At 40.4% G+C, this 22,263-nt stretch overlaps 2 protein-coding genes across 2 annotated transcripts; one reads left to right on the top strand and one right to left on the bottom strand.

Moving 5' to 3' along the window:
- Nucleotides 1-944: 944 nt before the first annotated feature.
- On the top strand, nt 945-3,903 carry LOC129110641 (uncharacterized). Its single transcript, XM_054622792.1, has 6 exons — nt 945-1,011; nt 1,264-1,295; nt 1,839-2,006; nt 2,090-2,118; nt 2,767-2,814; nt 3,624-3,903. The coding sequence occupies exons 1-6, from the start codon at nt 945-947 to the stop codon at nt 3,901-3,903; spliced, it is 624 nt and encodes a 207-aa protein (XP_054478767.1).
- A 5,435-nt stretch (nt 3,904-9,338) lies between these two features.
- mybl1 (v-myb avian myeloblastosis viral oncogene homolog-like 1) lies at nt 9,339-18,540 on the bottom strand. Its single transcript, XM_054622753.1, has 16 exons — nt 18,462-18,540; nt 15,253-15,352; nt 15,013-15,084; nt 14,598-14,690; nt 13,628-13,848; nt 13,331-13,532; nt 13,164-13,238; nt 12,798-12,908; nt 11,775-12,014; nt 11,304-11,696; nt 11,053-11,192; nt 10,780-10,894; nt 10,514-10,630; nt 10,246-10,350; nt 9,694-9,885; nt 9,339-9,601 (listed from the first exon to the last, which is right to left on the bottom strand). Exons 1-16 carry the CDS (start codon nt 18,482-18,484, stop codon nt 9,476-9,478), a joined length of 2,325 nt encoding a protein of 774 aa, XP_054478728.1. The 5' UTR covers nt 18,485-18,540; the 3' UTR covers nt 9,339-9,475.
- Nucleotides 18,541-22,263: the final 3,723 nt, after the last annotated feature.

Below are 22,263 nucleotides of genomic sequence, written 5' to 3'. Positions count from 1 at the left end.
TCCTGTTGTCGTTGCTTGAAATGAAATGTGATAATAAAATGCACCGATTTTTAAGAATAGATTTTGTATATAATTAATAAAGTCTTTCTGCAATTACATTTGATTACATATGCATAATGGTTGCAGGTTTGCAGCAAACTTCCACTGCTCTGATACGATTTGTCTGGCTGAGTGATCTCTCATGTTATTGATGGATGCTTTTTAATCGCTGACACAAGCTCACAGCCAAGCTCCATCGCACCAGAGCGGGAAAGGGGAGGTGTGTGTGTGTGTGTGTGTGTGTGTGTGTGTGTGTGTTTGGAGGCTTCAATCACCATCTGTTGAGCAGTCCGCCACCACGTCCCAAGCCCATTCATCTTTGTCCCTGCTCACCCATGCCGCTGGAACTAGGACACAGTCAATAACCATAAATCAATCAGGCACTCGAGGTGGAATATAGTTATGAATTCTCATCCATGTCCAGGCGAGTGGTGGCGGCCTCTAAACTTCCCTTGCATGTCACCAGATGGTCAAAGAACAATAGGCACTGGCATGAAGATGAGGTGGTCAAGCATGATCTCTGAGATGAAGACTGCCTTTTATTCCACTGCTGAGCTAAAAAAAAAAAATAGAAAATTGATTGGTATCTGGTCAAATTGAATATTCAAAATAAAGGAAAAAAAAGACAATTACTCTAATAATCACACACTTTTTCTGCAATAAACTAATATTATATTCATGCCTAATCTTATGCAGCACATACTCGTGTGTGTGTGTGTGTGTGTGTGTGTGTGTGTGTGTGTGTGTGTGTGTGTGTGTTGTGTGTGTGTGTGTTTTTTCCCCAAGGAGGGACGTGTTGTTGCTTGTGTCCAGCTCCAGTCAGTGCTGCAGTGGATTAGTCAGCTGCATTTAGTGCAGAGAGAGTACAGGAGCTTCGGTCATTGTGCAAGTGTCAGATCTTCAAGATGCAGCGTATCTACATGCACAGCAATGAACACTTTGAAGTCTTCACCACTGTCCTTGCTCCTCAAGGTGAGTGGAATCATATCGGCAGTGAAGAGTGGCTTAGCATGACATCATTTTTCCCTGTATGTGAGATCAAGAGGACATATCAATGTCAGATGATAACTAATGTGATAGATCGTTTGTTATCTCTCCCCATGGACTGTTCATTTACAGGACATTGTTGTAGAGATACTTATGTACATGCATTTATGTAAAGGAATTCAAATTTGCATATAAAACATATTTTTTGCTGATTCATTTCCACTCATTGCTCAACAGGGAGGTATCGATACAGAACAGAAGCTGAAACGGCAAGTTAAACATTCTCCCTGATTCACATATCTGTTTGATATGCATTGATAAAAATGTATTTGTAAAAATGTAGTTGATTGTTGAACATTATGTGTAGGTCTTATACAGCAGAAATACAATCCCAAACTGATTATTAATTGTTTTATAAGTCTTAAATACACCGGGGATTAATTGATATGAGTTTGACATTGACGTTATGTAAAGTCGGTTAATTTCCTCTGGCTCCATTATGAGTTTAATTCATCTGATTCCTCTGACAAACACAGTGTACATTTAGGAGGAAGAGATGATGAAGAGTGGGACCCAGATTTAGGGTTTCTATTTCCCTGCGCAGCAGTTAATCTCTAAATCTTGACACATAATCCTCTCCATTCAGCGAGTCTAACCTGGAGGCTGAAGAGGACAACATATAAACTCAAGCTTTTATCAATGCACCATATAGGAACACGACTAACTGTACCTCATTCAAAATTCATTGTGAAATTACATACACACAATTCAAAGTGAAAATGACTGGCTGTAACCCTCCCTGTGACCAGTAGATGGTAGTGGTGCACAGCTACAGGCCCCACTGGCCAGATGAGCTGGAGCTGTCCCTGGGTGACGTCATCCTGGTGCTGCCCAAGCAGGAGGAGGAGAGGTGGTTTGGGCGGCTGCTGGACGGCCGGCAGGGCTACTTCCCCGCCTCCTGTGTGATGGAGCTGAGCCAGGTTGGGTGGCTGCCCGGTGAATGTTCTCAGCAATGCAGCATTACTGGACTGTGTTGTTGCTGCTGCTTCATGTCAGCAGGCAGACTGCACTCTCTGTTACTGTTCCTCCAAGGTGTTAGTTTCAAACACCATGTAAACCTAGTTTCTCAGTCAGCTTCTTACTAGGAAGACAGTATTTTTTGCCAAAGTCAGAACTTAGTTTGGTTATTTTAATTGATAAGTTTATGTCTTAGCTGTGTTGTTGAGTTAGTTGAGTTATTAACTTCAGTGTTTTCCCCCCTAAACTTGTTTTTTTTTATTGTTTCATACTTGGTCATGAATATTTAAAGAGGCATTCCACCAACAAGTACTGCTCAGCTGGGTGAAAAGAGTAGTATAATGTCTTCTGTGGCTTTTTTTAAAGACTGATAAAATAGCCCTGATGATGTCACAGTGATGTCATCAAGGTTTTCTCTATTTTTGGCTTAAGAAATACAAACCAAAAGCCTACATTACATACTGGTGTGCGTTTGAAATAAGTGGTCATTTAGAGAGCAGGGAGAGTCTAATGAAAAGCGTTATTGGGTTGCATTATGGGAAGTGTAGTATCAAATCTAGGAGTTGGAGCTGTCTATGAGTCTTTGAGGTAGCTTAAAAAATAATAGAGAAGATACCAAAGAAAGTATACAGTTTATTTCATGACATCTGCTGGATATTTTTGATTCACTCTCAACGGTTCATATTCTCAGGTGAAAGCTCTACGTAGGGGTTCATCTCTGAGAAGCTCGGCCTGCGACAACGATTCAGGTGTACGCAGCAGACATGGGAAGTAAGTGTACAACTCATACAGCATGACAACAAATACAACAACAATCATGACAACAAACATACACGTCCCCCTCAACAAGTGCACACACCCAGCAGCTGTTCAACCACCGAACCCCCAACACACACACATCCCCCCATTCCCAAATCCCATCCCACTGCTCTCCGCCCAGCGCCCCTGAGCAGGTGGCCCCTCTCGTCCCTCATTAGTTGACAAAGCACACTGATTACTAACCCCCCCTTGACATGCACATACATGGAGGCGTGCACACACACACACACACACACACACACACACACACACACACACACACACACACACACACACACACACACACACACACACACACACACACACACAACACAAATGCACTATCTAGTCAATCCCCTCTCACTGCACAGCATCTCATTAAAGAGGATCAGGAGGGAAAGGGAAGACCCTGTAGTTTTCTCTAAAATGTTATGAAAATGTTTCATAGCTCAATCAAAATATCATGGGAACTTATGATGGATCGTCAAATACGAAATAACGTTTTATCAATGCTACATTCAGTGTTGCAGCAAAAGTTATTTGATAGGACACTGTACCTCTCTTGCAGTTTATTTGACGGCAGGGGGCATTTATTTTTGACAGCCTGCCACTGAACCTCGCTCACACACTCACATAAACACACACACACCACCACCATCACCACCACCACCACACAGAGCCCCCTGTACAGCTCCGTGCCTGCCTTGTCTGCTAGCGACGGAATTTGGGTCATGAGGAATAAACAGGGCCTTTGTGTTTGTTATTTCCTCTTTGTCCACCAGTGGACACATTCGGCAGGCCCTCAGGAGGGGGAGCAGAGGAGTTGGAGGAGGAGGAGGAGGAGGAGGAGGAGGAGGAGGAGGAGGAGTGGTGCTGGATGTTGGCCAAGGTGAGAACGAGGGCCCCTTCCCGGTGCGGAGGCCCCAGAACCCAGTGCCGCAGCCCGTGGCCTCCCAGCCTCAGACACACAGATCCCCGAGCCTTCTCCACAGGATCTTGTCCAAATGCCGGAAAAAGAGTGAATGCCAGGGCGCCACCAACGGGGCCTTCGAGGGCGACTAAGAGGCCCTCCTCTTTGTCCTGGGTGGCTGAACCGAGTTCACTGTTGTGGGGCTGCGTTGGGAACCTCTGAAATGTGAAAGGACAGGTCTTATATATCCTCATGTGGGCTGGAGCTCATTTCCATAACAGGTATTCTTGACTTGGCTGCATAACTAGAAGCAACAGTTTGAATTTTAAGTATACAAACCTAAATCGGTGATGTCACAGAGGTTGTTTTGCCCATCACATCCGATGTATGCCTGGTGTTACATCACTGATGGGGGCGTGTCCACAAGTGCAACATGTCTGAATGTATAGAGAGCTGAGCAGCTGCTGTTTTCTGCCCTATTTTTCAGCATGGCAAGATCAAATGCAGGCTTTGTATAAATAATAAATATATTATTACAATTGTGGCAAATATAAAATTAGAGCTAGCGGCAATCAATGTAGCAACAAGATTCTTAACTGATCAAATGTAGCCTTTTTCATGACTGATGCTGTTACTTAAGAGAAATGTTATCTGTATTGTCTGCATTGTTCCCAACTTCATCTGCTCATTTCAAATATGTTAAAATGTATGTATTTTGCTGCTTAATATGTAATCATTTTCTAATTATAAACCCATAAACCATCACTGGCTAACATCTCTTTATTTAAGTGAACATGCCTGAGTATATTACCTCATACTTCGGCTTCTGTTCCTTTTCCTTTGAACACACTGGGCCTCCCTCCTATTTAACAGTGCCGGAGAAAAAAAACAACTCTCTCAAGCGAAAGGAAGTGTGATTGAGGCCTGCTGAAAGCTTCGCCAAAGGACCAGGGATTGTACCGGTTGCCCCGGAAACGCTCAAGCAGCCCTCATAAGTCGCATGTAGTCTTCTTCATCTGTGGTGCCTCCCAGCGTTTCCCCTTAGCGGGGTCTCTATAGGGTGGGCTGTAGATTACCTCCTTCCCGAGGACACAAACACCAAACCTAATCCTTAACCTTGGCCTTGACCCCGGTGGGGAAACACACTCCTCCTCCCCCACCATTTAATATTCACTGTTGTATAATCCTTTGTAATAAAGGCTGTAGGAGGCAGTCACTCTGGGGCCAGTGTTTGGGCAGCATGTATTGCAAAAGGAAGGGGTGTAAATGTTACAAAGAGAGACAGCAAACTGTGATTCATGAGAATATTTGTGTGGGCCTTTTTTACTGCTGTTGCTATTACGGCTTATCTTGAGTTTACAACTCTCACTTTTTATTGAGGGAGGGAATTACTTAGAATATTGCACATTTACTTTCAAAGTCTGACCCACAATGACCACATTTAACAGGATGTAAAAGAAGATAACGTGCACTTCCCTTTGTATGTGCATGAATAGGAGTCGTATAGAAAGAGAAATGTCACTCTTCCAAGGTAGCATCAGGGAGTATAATGGTGGATTAGTACTTACTTTAAAGTAATTCATTAAAATGAAAATTAAGTCACATAGTGTGCAGACACAAGTTACTTTCATACTTAAATTAATCATCCACTGGCGCTGTTGCTTCAAAACATTGCAAATGCCCACTCACAAGGACCGACGTACGTCACACTGTGACACACACAAGTGGAAACAGTGACCTATATTGGGCGGAAAAGGCCAGGGTCCAAATTTTAACACACACACACATATACACACACTCCCTCTGGCCTGTGGACTCTCCCGCCTAAAAGTGTCCTAACCATGCTGCGTTGTGCCTGGTTTCTTCGGGGGGATGGGGGGAGGAGAGGGGGAGGAAGGGTAACAGGGTGCCTGCCAGATGACTGCTCTGTCAGCCCAATAATGGGCTGCCATCTGCTGTCTAGCATACACAAAGGCAAACAGTGTATGTGTGTGTGTGTGAGCTTGTGTGCGCGCTTTTGGGTGTGTGTGCTCAGAGGGAAAAAGGTTTGGTCGGACGCCTGCAGGCTCTGTTTCATGTCTTCACAGTACAAGGTGGACACAAAAATGAGCACACACCTTAGTCCATTAATTGCCAACTCAAGGATAGAGGGTACTATCGAGGAAACCAGACCTGTGCTGGATACTAAAAGTGGGTGCTGAACACTATGGTGTGTCAAGTTTTAGAATATATGTAAAGAGAAAGATGGAAAATATTATTCACTTTTAATAAATCTCACAATAACAGCTTTTTATATCCAACAAGGCTGGTCTGCATCCAACAGGTATGTGTCCACGTGTCATTATAATCTAAGAATTGCTTCCCTTAAATTCATGCATGCAGCATAAGGTGGAGAGGCTGCAGCCAATAACCAATTAAGTGGCAAAAGGTCCCTGACATCTTTCAACTCTTAGTGCGGGTCAGTCCAGAACAAAAGACCCTCTTGTACGAGAACGAGAGCGAAGGGTGGACAGATTGATTAAGTGGACATGGCGTGCATGCGGCGCCCGTGTGTCGATGCGTGCATTGTTTGTATGCATGTGCACTGCTGCTCCTTCAGCATAAGGCAAGTCATCACGTCCTTTGCCTCCATCCATTTGGGGGGCAATTGAGTGAATGGGCCTGTAAAACCAACAGCCCCGAGGACAAAGGAGCCCGGGGGCATTAAGTCATGGGTGAGTGGGCCCCTTTAGGGCCAGCAGCTGACCCTGTGGAGAGGCCTCTTGTTCTGGTGGAGGGGGCTCGTGTCCCTGGACCTCAGGCCAAGTTGACAGTATCCCAACATATACATACACACATCAGCTTAGAGCACTCTATCAGTTGTCAACACTACACGCAAACAATTCACTTGCGCGGCTGTCAACTCCACCTGGGGTAACTACGACAAAATACGAATAAAGGTGGAGGATTTGGATTTTCTTAAAAAAAAAACGTCTTTCAAGGAATCCGATTTTGGCAAGAGCTCAAGAGGTTACAATGCCTGCTGGGAGCATGTCAGAAAAACTACAGGATCATAAGAAATCTCTATTACGTGGGAAATAAGATGTAACCTATACTAATTTGTACAGGGGCACTTGGCAGACAGAGGAACTCCACTCAGTTTCAAAACAAGAAAGTAGACACATAATTCAAAATGCCATAGTTGTCATGCAACATATTCATTTATTTTTTCAAATTAAGTACATGGTTACGAAGACGGTTGGCAGGATTTCTATGGTACCTTGGTTATGATTTAAACTGAAAATTCTACAGGCATACAGAGTGTGTGTTACATGCTACAGAGTGTGTGTTAAATAGTACAGTGTGTGTGTTACAACTGTAAATTCATCTCTTCAATTAAAGCAAAATCCAGCATCTTGTGTATTGCTCATGCATAACTACAGTAGTATATACGATCTGCTACTATCCTGTATGTGTACTTAATTCCCTCAAAACCTCCGATGTTACATGGCCAAATGTTGTTAACGCACAAACATATTAACTCGGACTTAACAAATGGAATGTACAAACACAAGTCAAACCCACAAACAGAACATATAAAACACGATTATGTACAGATTAGACACATCTCAGCCACCAGATTCAAAAACCAGAGTCTTATGTGGATGTTAGTCTACCTTCTGTTTTAGAGTTGTATACTCTATTCTCCTGATCTTTCCACTTGATCTCTCTGACAAGATTCCCTTCTTATTCTCACTCAAATGCCTAATGCAGGATAATCCAGATTATAACTGATACTGGATCTGCTAATGCCGATAATACAAAGACCATTTGCAGCTGTAGTGATACTTCATCAGATTATAGACGGTTCGTTTCAGAATGGCTAAAAATGACATGAATCAGCCTGTTGACATGGAAGCACAGTGCAGAACATTTCTTCAGAATCACCAAAAAATTGTGCATATTTATATTACATTTAATAAGCACTTTCTTCTTACGCAGTGTCAAAGAATGAAGGAACGGGTTTGTCTAAAAAAGGTTTCTCGTAAGGCTTCAAAGTAGTGTATTTAAGCACAAAGTTCTGCAGTAGAACAGGAGAAAAGAACATGTTTAAATCAAGCAGCAGGAGTGTAATGTCAGCATCCATTACAAAACAGGAAGACATCTGTCTAACAAACACACACGCCCAAAAATAAAATTAAAATAAGGACAAGAGCTACGTCATCAGAATGAACAAACATTTAAAATTAAATGATGAGTAAAAAAGTGCAATTTGTCTATGATTAGAGGTCGGAGATGGAGTCCTGCTAGCTAATAGCGAAGAACACATTTGAATCAAAGGAAGAAAATGTCCTATCTATATGTTACAAGATCGCAGATACAACTACACGATGATTATTTGCTAGATCTCGCCTGATCAGGAAAAGAAATTGAATTAGTTGCAGTGCATGTGTTTCTAACTTGGAGTAATGAAACTGAATGATAGCCCAATCCTGATTTTGAAAGAGAGAAAAAAACAATAAAATTCTTCAATAATTTCTCTTAAATGTTTTTTTTTTTTAGAAATAAATAAATTAGTAGACATTAAATAAATAAAAACCTACAGCCTTCACATAAAAAGTAAATCCTTCTCAACCAAATGCTTGTCGTAAAACACTGATGATATGAAAACTGGTTCATTTTCTGTTACAGAGAACAGTTTTAGAGAAAGTGAGGGTTTTTAGGCTGTTTTGTCAGCAAAGTTAAACTTCTTAGAAACTCATGATGTCCGATTTATATTAATATCTAAGCTTTAGAGCTGTCAGATAATAAATAAAAACAAAGCGAAATAAACATTAAGGTACCCTTCCATTTTGAACACATGTACATTGCAATGAAATACATTCAACCGATGTCTCGACAGACACTATGGCCGTGGAAAGGAAACGTGTTGTTAGAAAAAGATACCATCACAAGTGCTATCCAGTTTGCCCTTAAAAACGCTGCTTCTTTGTCAGCAGCCAAATCAACTCAGTAGTGCAATACTGACAGTTTCTTATTTCCATCCTTGAAAAAACTTCACATCACCATTGATCGGCGTTCAGCAATGTAACACCGCTGTCTCAACAAAACCACGTAACTGCATTTCTGTTTCTCTAATGTCGAAGCAATGGTTAACATTATATTTGTACTGTAGGAGTCTAGTTAAAAACCCATGGTGTGATTTAAAAAAGACATGGGTGTCAATAAAAAGCTACACATTTTGCATGTACGTGGTTTTTAACAGCAATGGGGCAGTTTAGCTCAACAAGCTGGAGGAGACACAAAATGAGTCGCGTTACATTATAAAAGGTCTTTCTTGTCATTTTAAACAATATATTAACAATATAAAAACTCAGAAGCAGCCACTTCTAGTAATAAACACTATTTCTACAGCCTACTGTATGTGCAGGTTGTTTCAGCATTACTGACTAGTGCAGAAAGAAATTCTAGCCTTCTCGTATCTGTAAAAAAACGGCTTACGTTGCCAGGTTTTGTGTATTCAAAGGAAAATACAGGCCAAACCTATAAACAAGAAACTACTTGGACAGTGAAGTATAAATGTGTTGATACCAATACCAGCAGCCATGCATGTCTGTAGACCTCCTTGGCAGTGCATTACCGCTCCAAAGAAAAATAAAACTGGATTGTCTCTTTCAGGATTCGATGGAGGTTTTAGTTGTTGGATGGGCGTAGTAGTGTTGCATGCTCAGCGAGGGGACGGCTTTAAAGCACCAGGGCCCTTGAGGTAGAGCCAGACGACGTGTAGGGGTTCAGGTACTGACGGGCCTGTTCTGTCATGATCAGCTGGTCCTCTGTCTTCCCATAAACCACTGCTTCCCACTCACTCACCTGCAGAGAAGGCTACAAATGAGTACCAATGATAGCTCTGTGAGGGTCACCTCATTAACGGTTGTGTTTTATTAAGACTGCTCTTTACATACCTGTACCATGGCATGTTTTGGTGCTTTGTGGGAGGCAAGAAGCTTCTTCATCCGAGGGCTACTAAAGCGATGAGGATGAACGGGAACTAATGAGGGCTCCTCTCGCCCAGAGGTCAAAGAACGCCTACACTCTTCTTGCTCGGGTATTTGGGTGACGAGTGAAGAGCCTGTCAGTATACTGTCACCTGGCACCTGCAATATGAGGTTCAATTAAAAGGGGTAGCTTAAACAACAATACAAGAAATGATGATGATGGACTAAATTAATATAAAGTAGTATTTTAAAGTCATGTCTACCATTACCAACTATTTCAAAAGCTAGATATTTACCATTTTATTGATCAACAAGTTGGGTATGCATGGGTTTGCACAACCACTACATTCCAAATTCATACACTCATAAACTCATAAACACTCACAGCACACTGTTGTTGACTACTGAGTAGCTCTTTATGGTTAAGTGCCGTACTCTTTTACTCCTAGTTAGTTTTCTCATCTTGCCACTAAATCTGAACCAGTCATTTTAAACCGGTAAACAAGTATCGTGACTTACTTGTGCGTTGTTGAGTTGCTCTTGGAAGTGTTGGATGTTGGGGCAGTCTTTCCCCCAGGGGTCCAGCACAAGAGACTTGCGCACCTTTCTAGCTGGGCCATCGATCTGAAATCAAAAGAGCAAGACACAATAAATGCTATAGTTCTATCTAAAGGAGAGCTATGTGGTTTTGTCCAAGTATCACAATTGGGCTCAGTAAAATTCTAAATATGAATATCTGACAGAGAGCAGGTTTGTATATTTAAATAACAGAACATGCTACACATACATTTTGTTTCCATGCTCTGTAATCTGGCTGGAGGTCCAATCTGTTGAAGATGTCTGACCCGGTCTCCCGCTTCAAAACTTCTCGAATGTCTTCTTCTAGAAATGCCAACGGCTGTGGCTGAAACACACAAGCACACACATATTTACAATCACAAGATCATGTAGCCATATACTGTACAAAATAAGAAAATGTTATCATTAATAGAGGTACATAAAAGTTTGAAGACATGCAGGTTAAAATGCACAAAGCCACATTTGACTTCTTACCTCCATCTTTAGTGGCCCATGCATTTTCTCCTGGGCAGCCAAAGCATTTTTGAAGGGAGTCGGCGTCCTCGGGGTTGGAATCATGACAGTTTTACGAAATTTAGGGGTCCGTGAACTAGAAAGTTGACAGAGAATTTAATACACTGACTACTCTCCACCAACAATCTGATAAAATACGGATTTATTTTGGAAAATTCCAACAAAGAATAGCAAGCTCCCATTTCTAAACCAGCTGTTGTGGCAATTACGCTACTTGAATATATATTTATTTACCCATCATTCTCTTTCTGGTGCTTAGGTGTGGTCTCTTTGTGCAGCGGCGTGTTGAGGAGACACCTTTGGCCACACACAGGCGTTGAGGTGAGGGCGGGGTTATCCAGATTCAGATGCTCCGCCCCTGATATGTTGCAGAACTGGGCAAACAGACAGAAGAGGCATATTAGCCACAAGACTAATGAAACCTCGGTACATCAAACTCCAGAGGTGAGGATTAGGGTGTGTGAAGAAGGAAAGGTTTCATTTACTCGTGATGGGGTGAATGGCTGTGACTTTGTGGGCGTTTTCTTGGGAGAATTTGAGATATTTGCCAAGAAGGAAGAGCAGGTCCTGTCACAGGAGGGAGACGGTTCCCCCCTATCTCTCCTCCTCCTCCTCCCAATGGATGCTTGGGTGGGTTTGGATGAGTTGATAGGAGTCAAGGAGGAGACACTGCCCAGACCAAATGAATCACAGTTCTTATCCCGTCTAGAGATGGATGGCGGACTGTTGACTGTGAAGGCCATTGAATTGTCAATCGTCCTCTCTTGCAGGAGGGTGGTGTAGCCTGCCTGGTTGTGCCTGGGCGGCGTCTCTGTCTCGGACAAGTCGAAACTGGCCACGTCGCTCCACGCAACAGGGTCCTGCAGAGCAAAACACATCTACAGGAGATCTTTAATACAGTCATGACTTTGGTTCAACGAATTCATGTTCTCTGTTCTGTTCCTTCTGTTACTCACCGAATCGATGAGCTCCATGGTTTCTGCGAACTCTGGTATGGTCTGCAGGGTGGAGAGCACAGCGCTGGCCTCTACAGCCAGGAACTTGCTGGGGGAGACAGGAAGCTGTGATGGAGGTCCATGAGGGATCTCAGACCCCCTCCAGGGCCTTCCCTCCACCTGCTCCTCTATGCTGCTGCTACTCGTAGTCATTGTGTCATCTGACACACTGTCGGACCAGGCTGAGTACTGCTCCAAACTCTGAGGGGGAAGGATGAGAGAATACTGGTCAGTTTTAAAAAATGATGTGTGCGAGGAAAATTCTGGTGATACTACAACACACCAGGCTAATCTTGACCATTCTATTACTAAATATGAAGTCAATGACTGTGAAGAATGACAAATTACAGGAAAGGAGTGAATTAAATGTGAAAACAGTGTCGGGGAGGGAAAGAATAGGAAGAGGAGAGACAGAGGAGAGTGCTTGGTTCAAACTGCTGGCTGAGCGTGGGCATGGGGGTGAGTACTAGGAGGGATGAGGGAGCTGGTTCATGTTTGGAACGATGGTAATGTGGGGGGGGAGGTAGGGCGGCTACCAAGCACAGCTTCAGGCCAGTCTGAATGAGTAGCGAGATGGGAAGGTTGTTACTATAGCAACACTACAGCAAATCAGGCTACAGACACGCATACATGTGTGCCATTCTTGTTTTCACAAGTATACACTGCAAAAAGTCAATTTAGTCTCAAGCCTTGAAATCTTCTTTTCCTTAAAGCAAGGAAAAGTCCACTGAGGAGATGGGATTTGAGAATGTTCTATTAACAAGTGTTAAGTTATTTCTACTGTGTAGAAAAAATAACATCTGGTTAAAGAAAATTCTTAAAATTCTCTCGTCATCTCACTTTGATGTGATTTTAAGACTCTTGTGTTTAATTAGATTATGAATTTAATATAAAGAAATGACTTTTTACAGTGTATGTTAGCTACAAACACACGCAGGCTATGCTGACTAAGTATGCAAACACACATTCAGAGTGTGTTCTTACACGTGGACCTCTGCACTGCGCTTGTCGTTGGACTTCATTCTCTGCTGACATAAGCAGCAGCTCAAGCTCCTTAATTCTTTGCTCTTTGTCAGGATCATCCAGGCAGGATGGCTGAAATAAACAAACGTCAGGGAGGAGAGGTCGAGAGGACAGGAGGAAAGGAAGAGGTTAAGAAGAACCAGACAAAAAAACAGATTTACACATAAAATATTTACAGGAGTTGAGATTTTGAATGTTAGGTGAAATAACAGGACATTCAAGTGCTTGATTTGAAGTCCAGAGTTAGCGATCACAAAGATAAATACAGAAAGTCCAGAAAATAAAGAGTTTTCCCAACAGCATGCAAAGAAACACAAAAAAACTCACCGATAAGAAGCCAGAATTATCAGGAAGACCGTCCATCAAGTGTCGACTTAGAGAATCATAAGGATAGCTGCCCATCTAAAAAACAAATAATCAGACTTCAATTATAAAGACAACAAATAAAAAAAATGAAAACATAATATGGTGTGGAGTCCAGAGGGGAAGTGGACCTGGTTGGGTCCAGGTATAGGCAGAGGACTGCGATCACAGTGCTGGAGCTCTGTTGGTGTTGGAGGACACGACCTGTGGTGGCGTCTCCTCATTCCAGCATGGGCGGAGGTGAAACTCTTGCTGCCATCTTGCAGGTATCCCTCATGCTCCACCTTTCTCCTCATGGTGGAGTTCCAATGGTTCTTGATGGAGTTGTCTGTCCTGTTGGAGAAAAGATCAGTACATATGTTTTTAGCAAATTCCACAATTTCTGACTAGAATATGAGATATAAAATATGTGCGCAAGATTATATTACCGTCCAGGAAGAAGCTTGGAGATCTCGGCCCAGCGGTTGCCAAGTCGTTTGTGGGCATCGTAGATGATTCTGTCCTCTTCCTGAGTCCATGAAGACTTCTTCACCTCGGGGTTAAGGTGGTTGTGCCACCGTTCACGGCACTGCTTTCCAATCCTGCCCTGGAGGTGCTTGGCGATCACTGACCAACGCTTTGGGCCGTACTTGTGCACCAGGTCAATAACCTGAACAAATATCACCAAAGGACAGATATTTAGTAGGCAGTGTTTATTTCTAAATCAGAAAATGATGTGTCATCTTTTATTTTATGAAATTATGGTGTGAAGCCCGCTTATTATATTCATTCAAACTACAAGCTGGTGTGAAGAGGGAAATCACATCGTTCCGCTTTTCTCATTTATCGCCAACAACAGCGTGGCAGATTTCAGAGAGCTTTGATCGTGGGCAGCGGCAGAACATTTCAATGTTTCCATCCCTCCTGAAAAATGTTCTGATGTCATTGTTGCCAGCACAGGCTGTTACCGATACGTCTGCGTTTCTGATATAATGCCAAGATTTTTGCGGAATGAGTCGCCATTCTTGAAGGATTGTGAACCATTTAAGGAATGCATTGTCATCTTTGGAGCTGGGGAAGATATTACAGCTTCACTCTGTACAAAGAAGGGCCGGCCGGGCTCGAAACCTGTGACTTGGAAAGTCTGTGTTGTATTAGGGATGACGTAGTGGAGCATTTACTTTCCAAAAAAAGGAGCTAAGGCAAAGAAAGTTTTTGCGGGAAGTAAGCTTGCACATGTGCACAGCCCTGTTAGTCTGAAGTTAAAAAAAACACATTGCATATTGTAGCATTTGTGTTCTTTCACTTGGACTAAGCTGCTCTCAACGCTCCACACATCTCCCTTCTGTCTCCCATATCATTTACCAATATTGTCATCTCACTTTATATTCAGCACAGAAAACTCCCAGCTCCACTTACCTTTTGATCCTCCTCTTTTGTCCACGGTCCTTTCACCAGCTCCGGGTTGAGCACCTTCTGCCAGCGGTGCTGACATTGGCCATCTGTCCTCCCCTGTGACACAGACGCACAAAGCACAACACCTCGTTACACCACTACCTCACAGTTACACCTACTGCTGACAGCTGTATATAAATCTGCCCCTCCAGTCACTGCAACCATTACTTGCTATCACTGTTAAAAACATCCTGATGAGTAACGATGTTAATTATTGTTAATTATAAGATTACTAAATGGTTTTGATGGTTATTAAGTGTTAAAATTTAAAAAGATGGACCCATAGAGCATAAAGCAGTAAGATGCTACCCTTAATATTCAAATAATAGTTCTTATTGCACAATGCAGACACATTACATTACCTCACAAACACACTTACTGAAAAAAAGTTTGCGATTAGTTTCCAGGAGTCAGTTCCATGCTGCTCTACAAGTTTTTTCAGCTTTTCATCCTGTGGGGAGAAAATCAGAGTTACTTCAGTCATCCACAATAACACGTGGATGACTTTCATCGCATTATTGAATAAAATAACAGCAGTGACTATTAAGGTTCTGAGATGAAGTACAAATATCAGTTCTAAGTCCCAATTTCCCTCAATTAACCTACAAGATAAACTTACCTCATCTCGGGACCACTTTACTTTGCACAGGGTCTTTTTATCTTTGCTCTTCTCTTTACTCTCTTGGTCTGTAGAGTGTAGCTCTTCATCCTCATCATTGCTAAAAACACACAGGACAAATATGGGAGGGGAATAAAAGAAGTGCAGGTTTTATTACTGGGGTCAAAATGACTGTAAGCAAGTAGTTATATGAAAATGGTATTTGCATGGAAATCCCTAATAAGATACTGATACACCAGTATCAGTATCTTAGTTTCAATCAGTACCTAATGCTTAGTAAAACTGTATCCAGGTTAATCCTAAAAATATATATTCTTATGAAAATGCAAACATGCAAAGCAAGTTAAAGATACTTCTCGAGGTAAAAGAGAGCACTAGAGAAATGTGCAAAAAGTTGAACCATTACATAAGCCCCAGCTTTAAGTGGATTCTTTAAATGAATCTGCTGGATAACTAGGCTGGCTTGCTCCTTTCTGTTATGCATGCACAAAGAAGTGTATTCACCAGGAAATTATAATCAAAGTCAATTCTGAGGTTATGATTGAGCGCTACTCCTTTGATGTCAGAGCCAAAACAAGCAAGACAAGGAAACAGAAAGTAGTTGCAAAAGGCTTTCGGTTATTCTATCATGCTAAAAGTTATATACATACTGCATTCAGACTACAGCAAGACAGTTTATAAATATAGAACTAATCAAAAATACTATGAATATATAACAGAAGTCTGCTTTTATAACAGACTGTAGGGTCTCAATATATGACATAATAACCCAAAAGAGCTTTCCCTTTGGAGATTAAGAGGACCACTCATGTTTGACCTAACTTGTCAGAGTAAAAGGGAGAAAAAGAAACCACTTGTAAGTACATATGGCTGCATACAAGAACACAAAATACCTCTTTACTGACACAAGGAGTTGGCAGGTAGAACTGTACTTCTGTGTTCCAATAAAACTGGCTGCTGGGCAACACTTGCTTTGTGGTGGTGAAAAAGAGTTTAATAAATGGAGGAGAAAATGAAGGTATCTGTTCCTGAGAGTTGTTACAGTAAATCAGACCTCTGCCATCACGCGTACACTTAACCACACACAAAAGGGTCTTGCATCAGACTGTGTTTGAAAGGTCTTCTTCAGTGTGGAAACATGAAAATGGCAATAGAATTTGTTGTGGCCTGATTCTCTCACCAGAGCTAAGAGAAAAAGGGGAACTGAGTCTGGACCTACGACTGAACAGGAAGAAGGGGAGGAAAGGGGCTGGAGGAAAGGGGCCATCCCAGATCAACAGGCTCTTTCACCTCAAGAGGTGTGCGAGTGTGTGTGTCATTGAGATGGAAGAGGCGGTGCACTGGGGTGTGGTCTGGGGAATAGTAAAGCACTAACGGTCCAGTTTCAAAAGTTTCAAAAAACAGGCAGACTGCATAACCTCTTTGCACTTATAAGAATAATGAGAAGATAATATTAAAATGTGCTTCAAACATAGTAAACGGAAGAACTGTAATATCAGCAGAGCAACTCATTAGCAGTAAAACAAGACACAAATGTACAAACATTCATTGTTATAATGTGCTGCATTAGTAATACTTCATCAGTCATAACAGTTTATGGGATATTGTAACACACAGTCAGATCAAATCCTGAGCTTTTTCTAGTTGTGAGAGAAAAGAGCCAACAGTATCTCACCAGATGAGAACACATGGAGGAGATGGGTAAGCACAATTAGGTAATTCAAGATTAATACAGAAAATAGTGGGAAATATTTCCCATCTTCAAATAGCTGGTTTTGTCCACCCAAAAAATACAAAGATATATTTTTCAATGAAATAAAACTGAGAATAGATATAAATCCTGTCAATTGATAATTGGCAATTTTGTCTGATAAATGACTTGGTGGCAATTATTAGTATTATGTTGATAAACTAATCAATCAATTCTCTTTACTTTTTTTATAAATACAAATGATTATAACACATGGTTGCAAATGTCCTTATTAACGTGCACCTGCCTGTTGTTATGTGATGTGATGTAATGTATATAATCTATATAATCTATACGATGCTACCTTGGTCACTATATGACTGTAAGCACAGTCATATGTGCTAAGGTACTTTTTGACAATGTGATTTTTTTTTCTTTTGGCAGTAACAAGGTGTTCCAAGAAGAACAAACAATAATAAAAGAAAAACTTGATATAAAAAATACAGACAACATTTTATCTGATGTAACTTTTTACATGTTTTTGTGTACTTTCACTAAGAAAAAAAACACAATATCTTACCAGTCATTTTTATGTATCTATTACAACTAGTCTGACTGATTTGTCACTTTCAAGTAATGTGTTTCCAAGGATGCTGCTGTTTGACTCCCATGTATAGCAAAATATGATGCACTCTATATACTGTATTATTCTGCCATTATTAAAAATTCAAAAACGTTACCCATGTTTTAAAAAAAGGGATTCACTATAATATACCTATAATTTTCAACTTAAAGTGTCGTTTACATGTTACACTTATCCATACCTATTCCCATGCTACTGGGAGAGGTAACATTAGGTTATAAACTATTAAATATCATAAGAATCTTATTGGTAAGGTTATTATTAAGTACTACCCTGAGCCTTCCTCGTAGCACTTATTGCACTCGTATTAGTTGTTGCACTTACTGTATTTGTATCAGTTCGCTGCACTTATTGAATTTGTATTTGTTTACTGCACTTATCCTATTCGTAGTAGTTTGTAGCACTTATTATATTCGTATTAGTCTGTTGCAATTATTGTTTTCGTAGTAATTTGCCTCTGCACTATACTTTTGCTCTGGTTTATGCTTTAAGATGCTTGTTTAAGAAAGGAGATGCACTGATGACTTCTGGTGACTAGTAGTTCTCTTGAATACCTATGTTGAACACACTTATTGTAAGTCGCTTTGGATAAAAGCGTCTGCTAAATGACTGTAATGTAATATAATATAATATAATATAATGTAATGTAATGTAATGTAATGTATGGTAATTATTCAGAGAATAGTAGGTTACTGTATGACTGTGCAGGTGCACAAGCATTGCACATTATGATGTCAAAGGTGAATCATGCATTGTGAGAGCCCATAATGTATCATAAGGAAACTGATACTGAAACCCATTCATGGCACAGTTACTGTGCACAGTAGTGACTGTAACAAACACTCAGAACTGCAGACTGAAGCATTGCTGGCTCACCTGCGTGGCTTCACGTTGTCCATGACAGCTGTTGGGATGATTGAACCTTTTCAGAGACGAACCTGTGCTTTGGCAGCTGTCTAAAACCCCTCATGAATAGATGTTTATCCATAGAAATAGCTGGGAGTCAACTCAATGCACAGTCCAGAACATCACATTCTCTGCAGAGAAGCGTCGCTCGCTGTCGGTAGCATCTCTCTGTGTGTTTCTAACGGTCAATACTGCGACATGATGGACGGCATGCAGTAGAGGAGACTAGCAGGTTGCTCTCGGTGCTCGGTGTCTGGTCTCTTTATGTCTTTCTTGTCTCTATATTTCTATTTCGCGTTATGATTTTTTTGTCCATCCCGCCGATTCTCGCGCCCAGCCCTCTGCGCAGGCGGCCTCGCTCCTGATTGGTTGCGAAAAAGAGGGGAGTCGGTACTCAAACCTGATTGGGCTAGAAACGAGGAGAGGCTCGCGTGTGATTGGTTAGAAGTTGAAGATGGGTACGTGTGATTGGTTAGAAGATTGAGGAGGCGGGTGTTAAGTTGGACAACTGTACTGTCACCTTCTGGAGCAGAAAGGATCTTTTCATCAGGCAGGGGTGGCTCAAGGTGGGGTGCGGGGACTCCTGGGGCCCCTCAGGGGGCTTTGAGGGGGTCCAAATCTCCAATGTTATCCCTCTATTCTACAGTGCTGATATGTTATTTTTAGTTTATATTTAACAACACATATTCATAGAAGCAGATAGCTCTATTATTTTATTATTATTATTTATTATTATTATTTTTACCAGATGGTGCACAACTAAATTGGAGTGCACTGTGCATTTATTATGCCACCTGCTGTCGCTTCATAAGGCCAATGTCTTTGAGTTAACATTACATTACATTACATTACATTACATTATATTATATTACATTATATTATATTATATTATATTACATTACAGTCATGTAGCAGATGCTTTTATCCAAAGAGACTTATAATAAGTGTATTCAACATAGGTATTCAAGAGAACTACTAGTCACCAGAAGTCATAAGTGCATCTCCTTTCTTAAACAAGCATCTTAAAGCATAAACCAGAGCAAAAGTACAGTGCAGAGGCAGATTACTAGGAAAACAATAATTGCAACAGACTAATACGAATATAACAAGTGCTACAAACTACTACGAATAGGATAAGTGCAGTAAACAAATACGAATACAATAAGTGCAGCGAACTGATACGAATACAGTGAGTGCAACAACTAATACGAATGCAATAAGTGCTACGAGGAAGGCTCAGGGTAGTAACATAACATCATTGAAAGGGATAGCAAGGATGACGATGATTCACATATTTGCATCGTATTTGAGAAGATCGAGGCATTGTGGCTTGAGATTCATAACAATATTACAGACAATGTATGCCCTTTTCACAGCAGCCCTTTTGACATGAAATATCAGGGTAAACACAGGTGTAGTTAATAACATTAATTGAGTCCCTGTTCCATTTAAGTCTGCCAGGGCACTAGTGTTGTACAAGCTGTTTTACTGGAATGACAAAGTAATACAATGGGACATGTTGAACTGGCTGCTTTGAAAAGGGCCATTCAGAACATTCAAACTCTGACAGAGATAACACAATATTTCCGTTTCCTTTGACGGGCAGTTTTTGCATTTGCACAATACTCCTTTAAATTGTGCTCTGCTGACACCTTGTGGACAAACCTTTGGCATCTGCACTGTTTTATGGTCCCATGCACATGAAGCCAAATGACAATGTTTACTGCGGAAAATAAGTTTTGTTCATATGAAACTTATTGTTCATATATTGTTTTATTCGTTTTAAGTGATCACAACATCTCTGGTTAGTATTCGTCTGCACCATCAGCTCCAGGCAGGTAAGGGACTGGGGTAAGTGGTGTCTGCATGGATCTTGGCAACGAATCCTACAAAACAGAGTTCACATGTCAGCACAGGAAGATTAAACCATCTTTTCTTTTATCAAAATATGAAGTACATAATTCATATCTCATAAGTCAGAGATATTATCTCAAACTCTTCACTTGCAATTCATTATTTATTTGTATTATATCATCAATGTAACATCATTCTAATGTAGTGATGTTATCATTCCATATTATGTATTTTCATTTATTTAATTTTTCTGGTGGTGAAATGGGGATGTGGATGATGTTTGGGGGCTATTAGGCATGTCCTGTCTTTCTACCTGTAGGTGACACTGTTTGACCGTTTGACTTCGCAATGTTGTCATTCCCGAGTTTTAGTAGGTGTGTTAAGTCACCCAAAACAAGACCGGAAATTACTTACTATGCTTCTAAAAAATAAAATGAAAAACTCTATGTAAGAAAGGAGGAATACAAAAAGCCTTTTAAAACAGCTGGAATTTTCTCTAGTCATCATGAAACAAATACTATAAATGTACTACAGAACTAAACTTCCACTGTGTTTCACTTGAAACGTGAAATTGTATATAAGTGACAGAGGTGGATTACCCACACTTGTTTTGGTTTTTTTTGGTATTTTGATCAACAGCAGATTTGTCTGTCTAGGCCTGTATACACCACTAATTACAATATGACCTCAGATAAATTCAGACAAGGGCCTTTACACACGTTCTACATTATTACCTAATAATGAGGTTCGGATGGGTCTTGTGTCGTTTAATAAGTTCTTTATTTAAGCCTACATGGTGCACAGCCCTTTATAAATTAATTGAATTTGTGTACTTTGAAATGACAACATACATAAACGAAACAAAGCGTGGAAGTAGGTTGATCCATCCATCATTAGAGGAATGTGTACTCTACTTTTTAACATTTAAGTAAAATAAGTAATACCAAAATATAAAAATACTAAATAATAATAATTGAAACAGTCCTGAATTAAAAATCTTACTTAAGTAAAAGTATAGAAGTATGAACACATAGATCAATTAATGAGAAGTAAAATGACTCATTATGCAGTGAAGGTTACATTATTATGAGATTATTTGACTGATATACAGTACCAGTCAAAAGTTTGGACACACCTTCTCATTCAATGGTTTTTCTTTATTTTTTTTCTTTATTTTTTCTACATTGTAGATTAATATTGAAGACATCCAAACTATGAAGGAACACATATGGAATTATGTGGTAAACAAACAAATGCTCAACAAACCAGAATATGTTTTATATTTTAGAGTCTTCAAAGTAGTTGAATGAGAAGGTGTGTCCAGACTTTTGACTGGTACTATATATATATATTTATATATATATATTTATTTATATATATATAAATATATATTTATTATTTTATTTATTTATATATATATACAGTACCAGTCAAAAGTTTGGACACACCTTCTCATTCAATGGTTTTTCTTTATTTTTATTCAAAAAAAAATCTACATAGTAGATTCATATTGAAGACATCCAAACTATGAAGGAACACATATGGAATTATGTGGTAAACAAACAAATGCTCAACAAACCAGAATATGTTTTATATTTTAGATTCTTCAAAGTAGTTGAATGAGAAGGTGTGTCCAGACTTTTGACTGGTACTGTACATTATTGCATTAATTTCTCTAAAATGTAACGTCAGTGGAGCAAATGTAAGTATAATGGAATGGAAATACTAAATGAAAGTATAAGTACCCTTAAAATTGTATTTTAGTACTTAAGTAAATGTATAAGCAACATGTTCACATCTATAAACACGTTGCTATATTTTGAAAGGCAGTACCGGAAGTGCACCGGTGTATTGTGTCCGGCCTGACAGGGGTTGCAGTTTTTAAGTCCCGTGACAAATTTCATTGGAACTTTCCACA

The sequence above is a fragment of the Anoplopoma fimbria genome, chromosome 21, assembly GCF_027596085.1.
Source record: "Anoplopoma fimbria isolate UVic2021 breed Golden Eagle Sablefish chromosome 21, Afim_UVic_2022, whole genome shotgun sequence".
Taxonomy (NCBI): domain Eukaryota; kingdom Metazoa; phylum Chordata; class Actinopteri; order Perciformes; family Anoplopomatidae; genus Anoplopoma; species Anoplopoma fimbria.
This window is presented reverse-complemented; position numbering and strand designations above follow the sequence as displayed.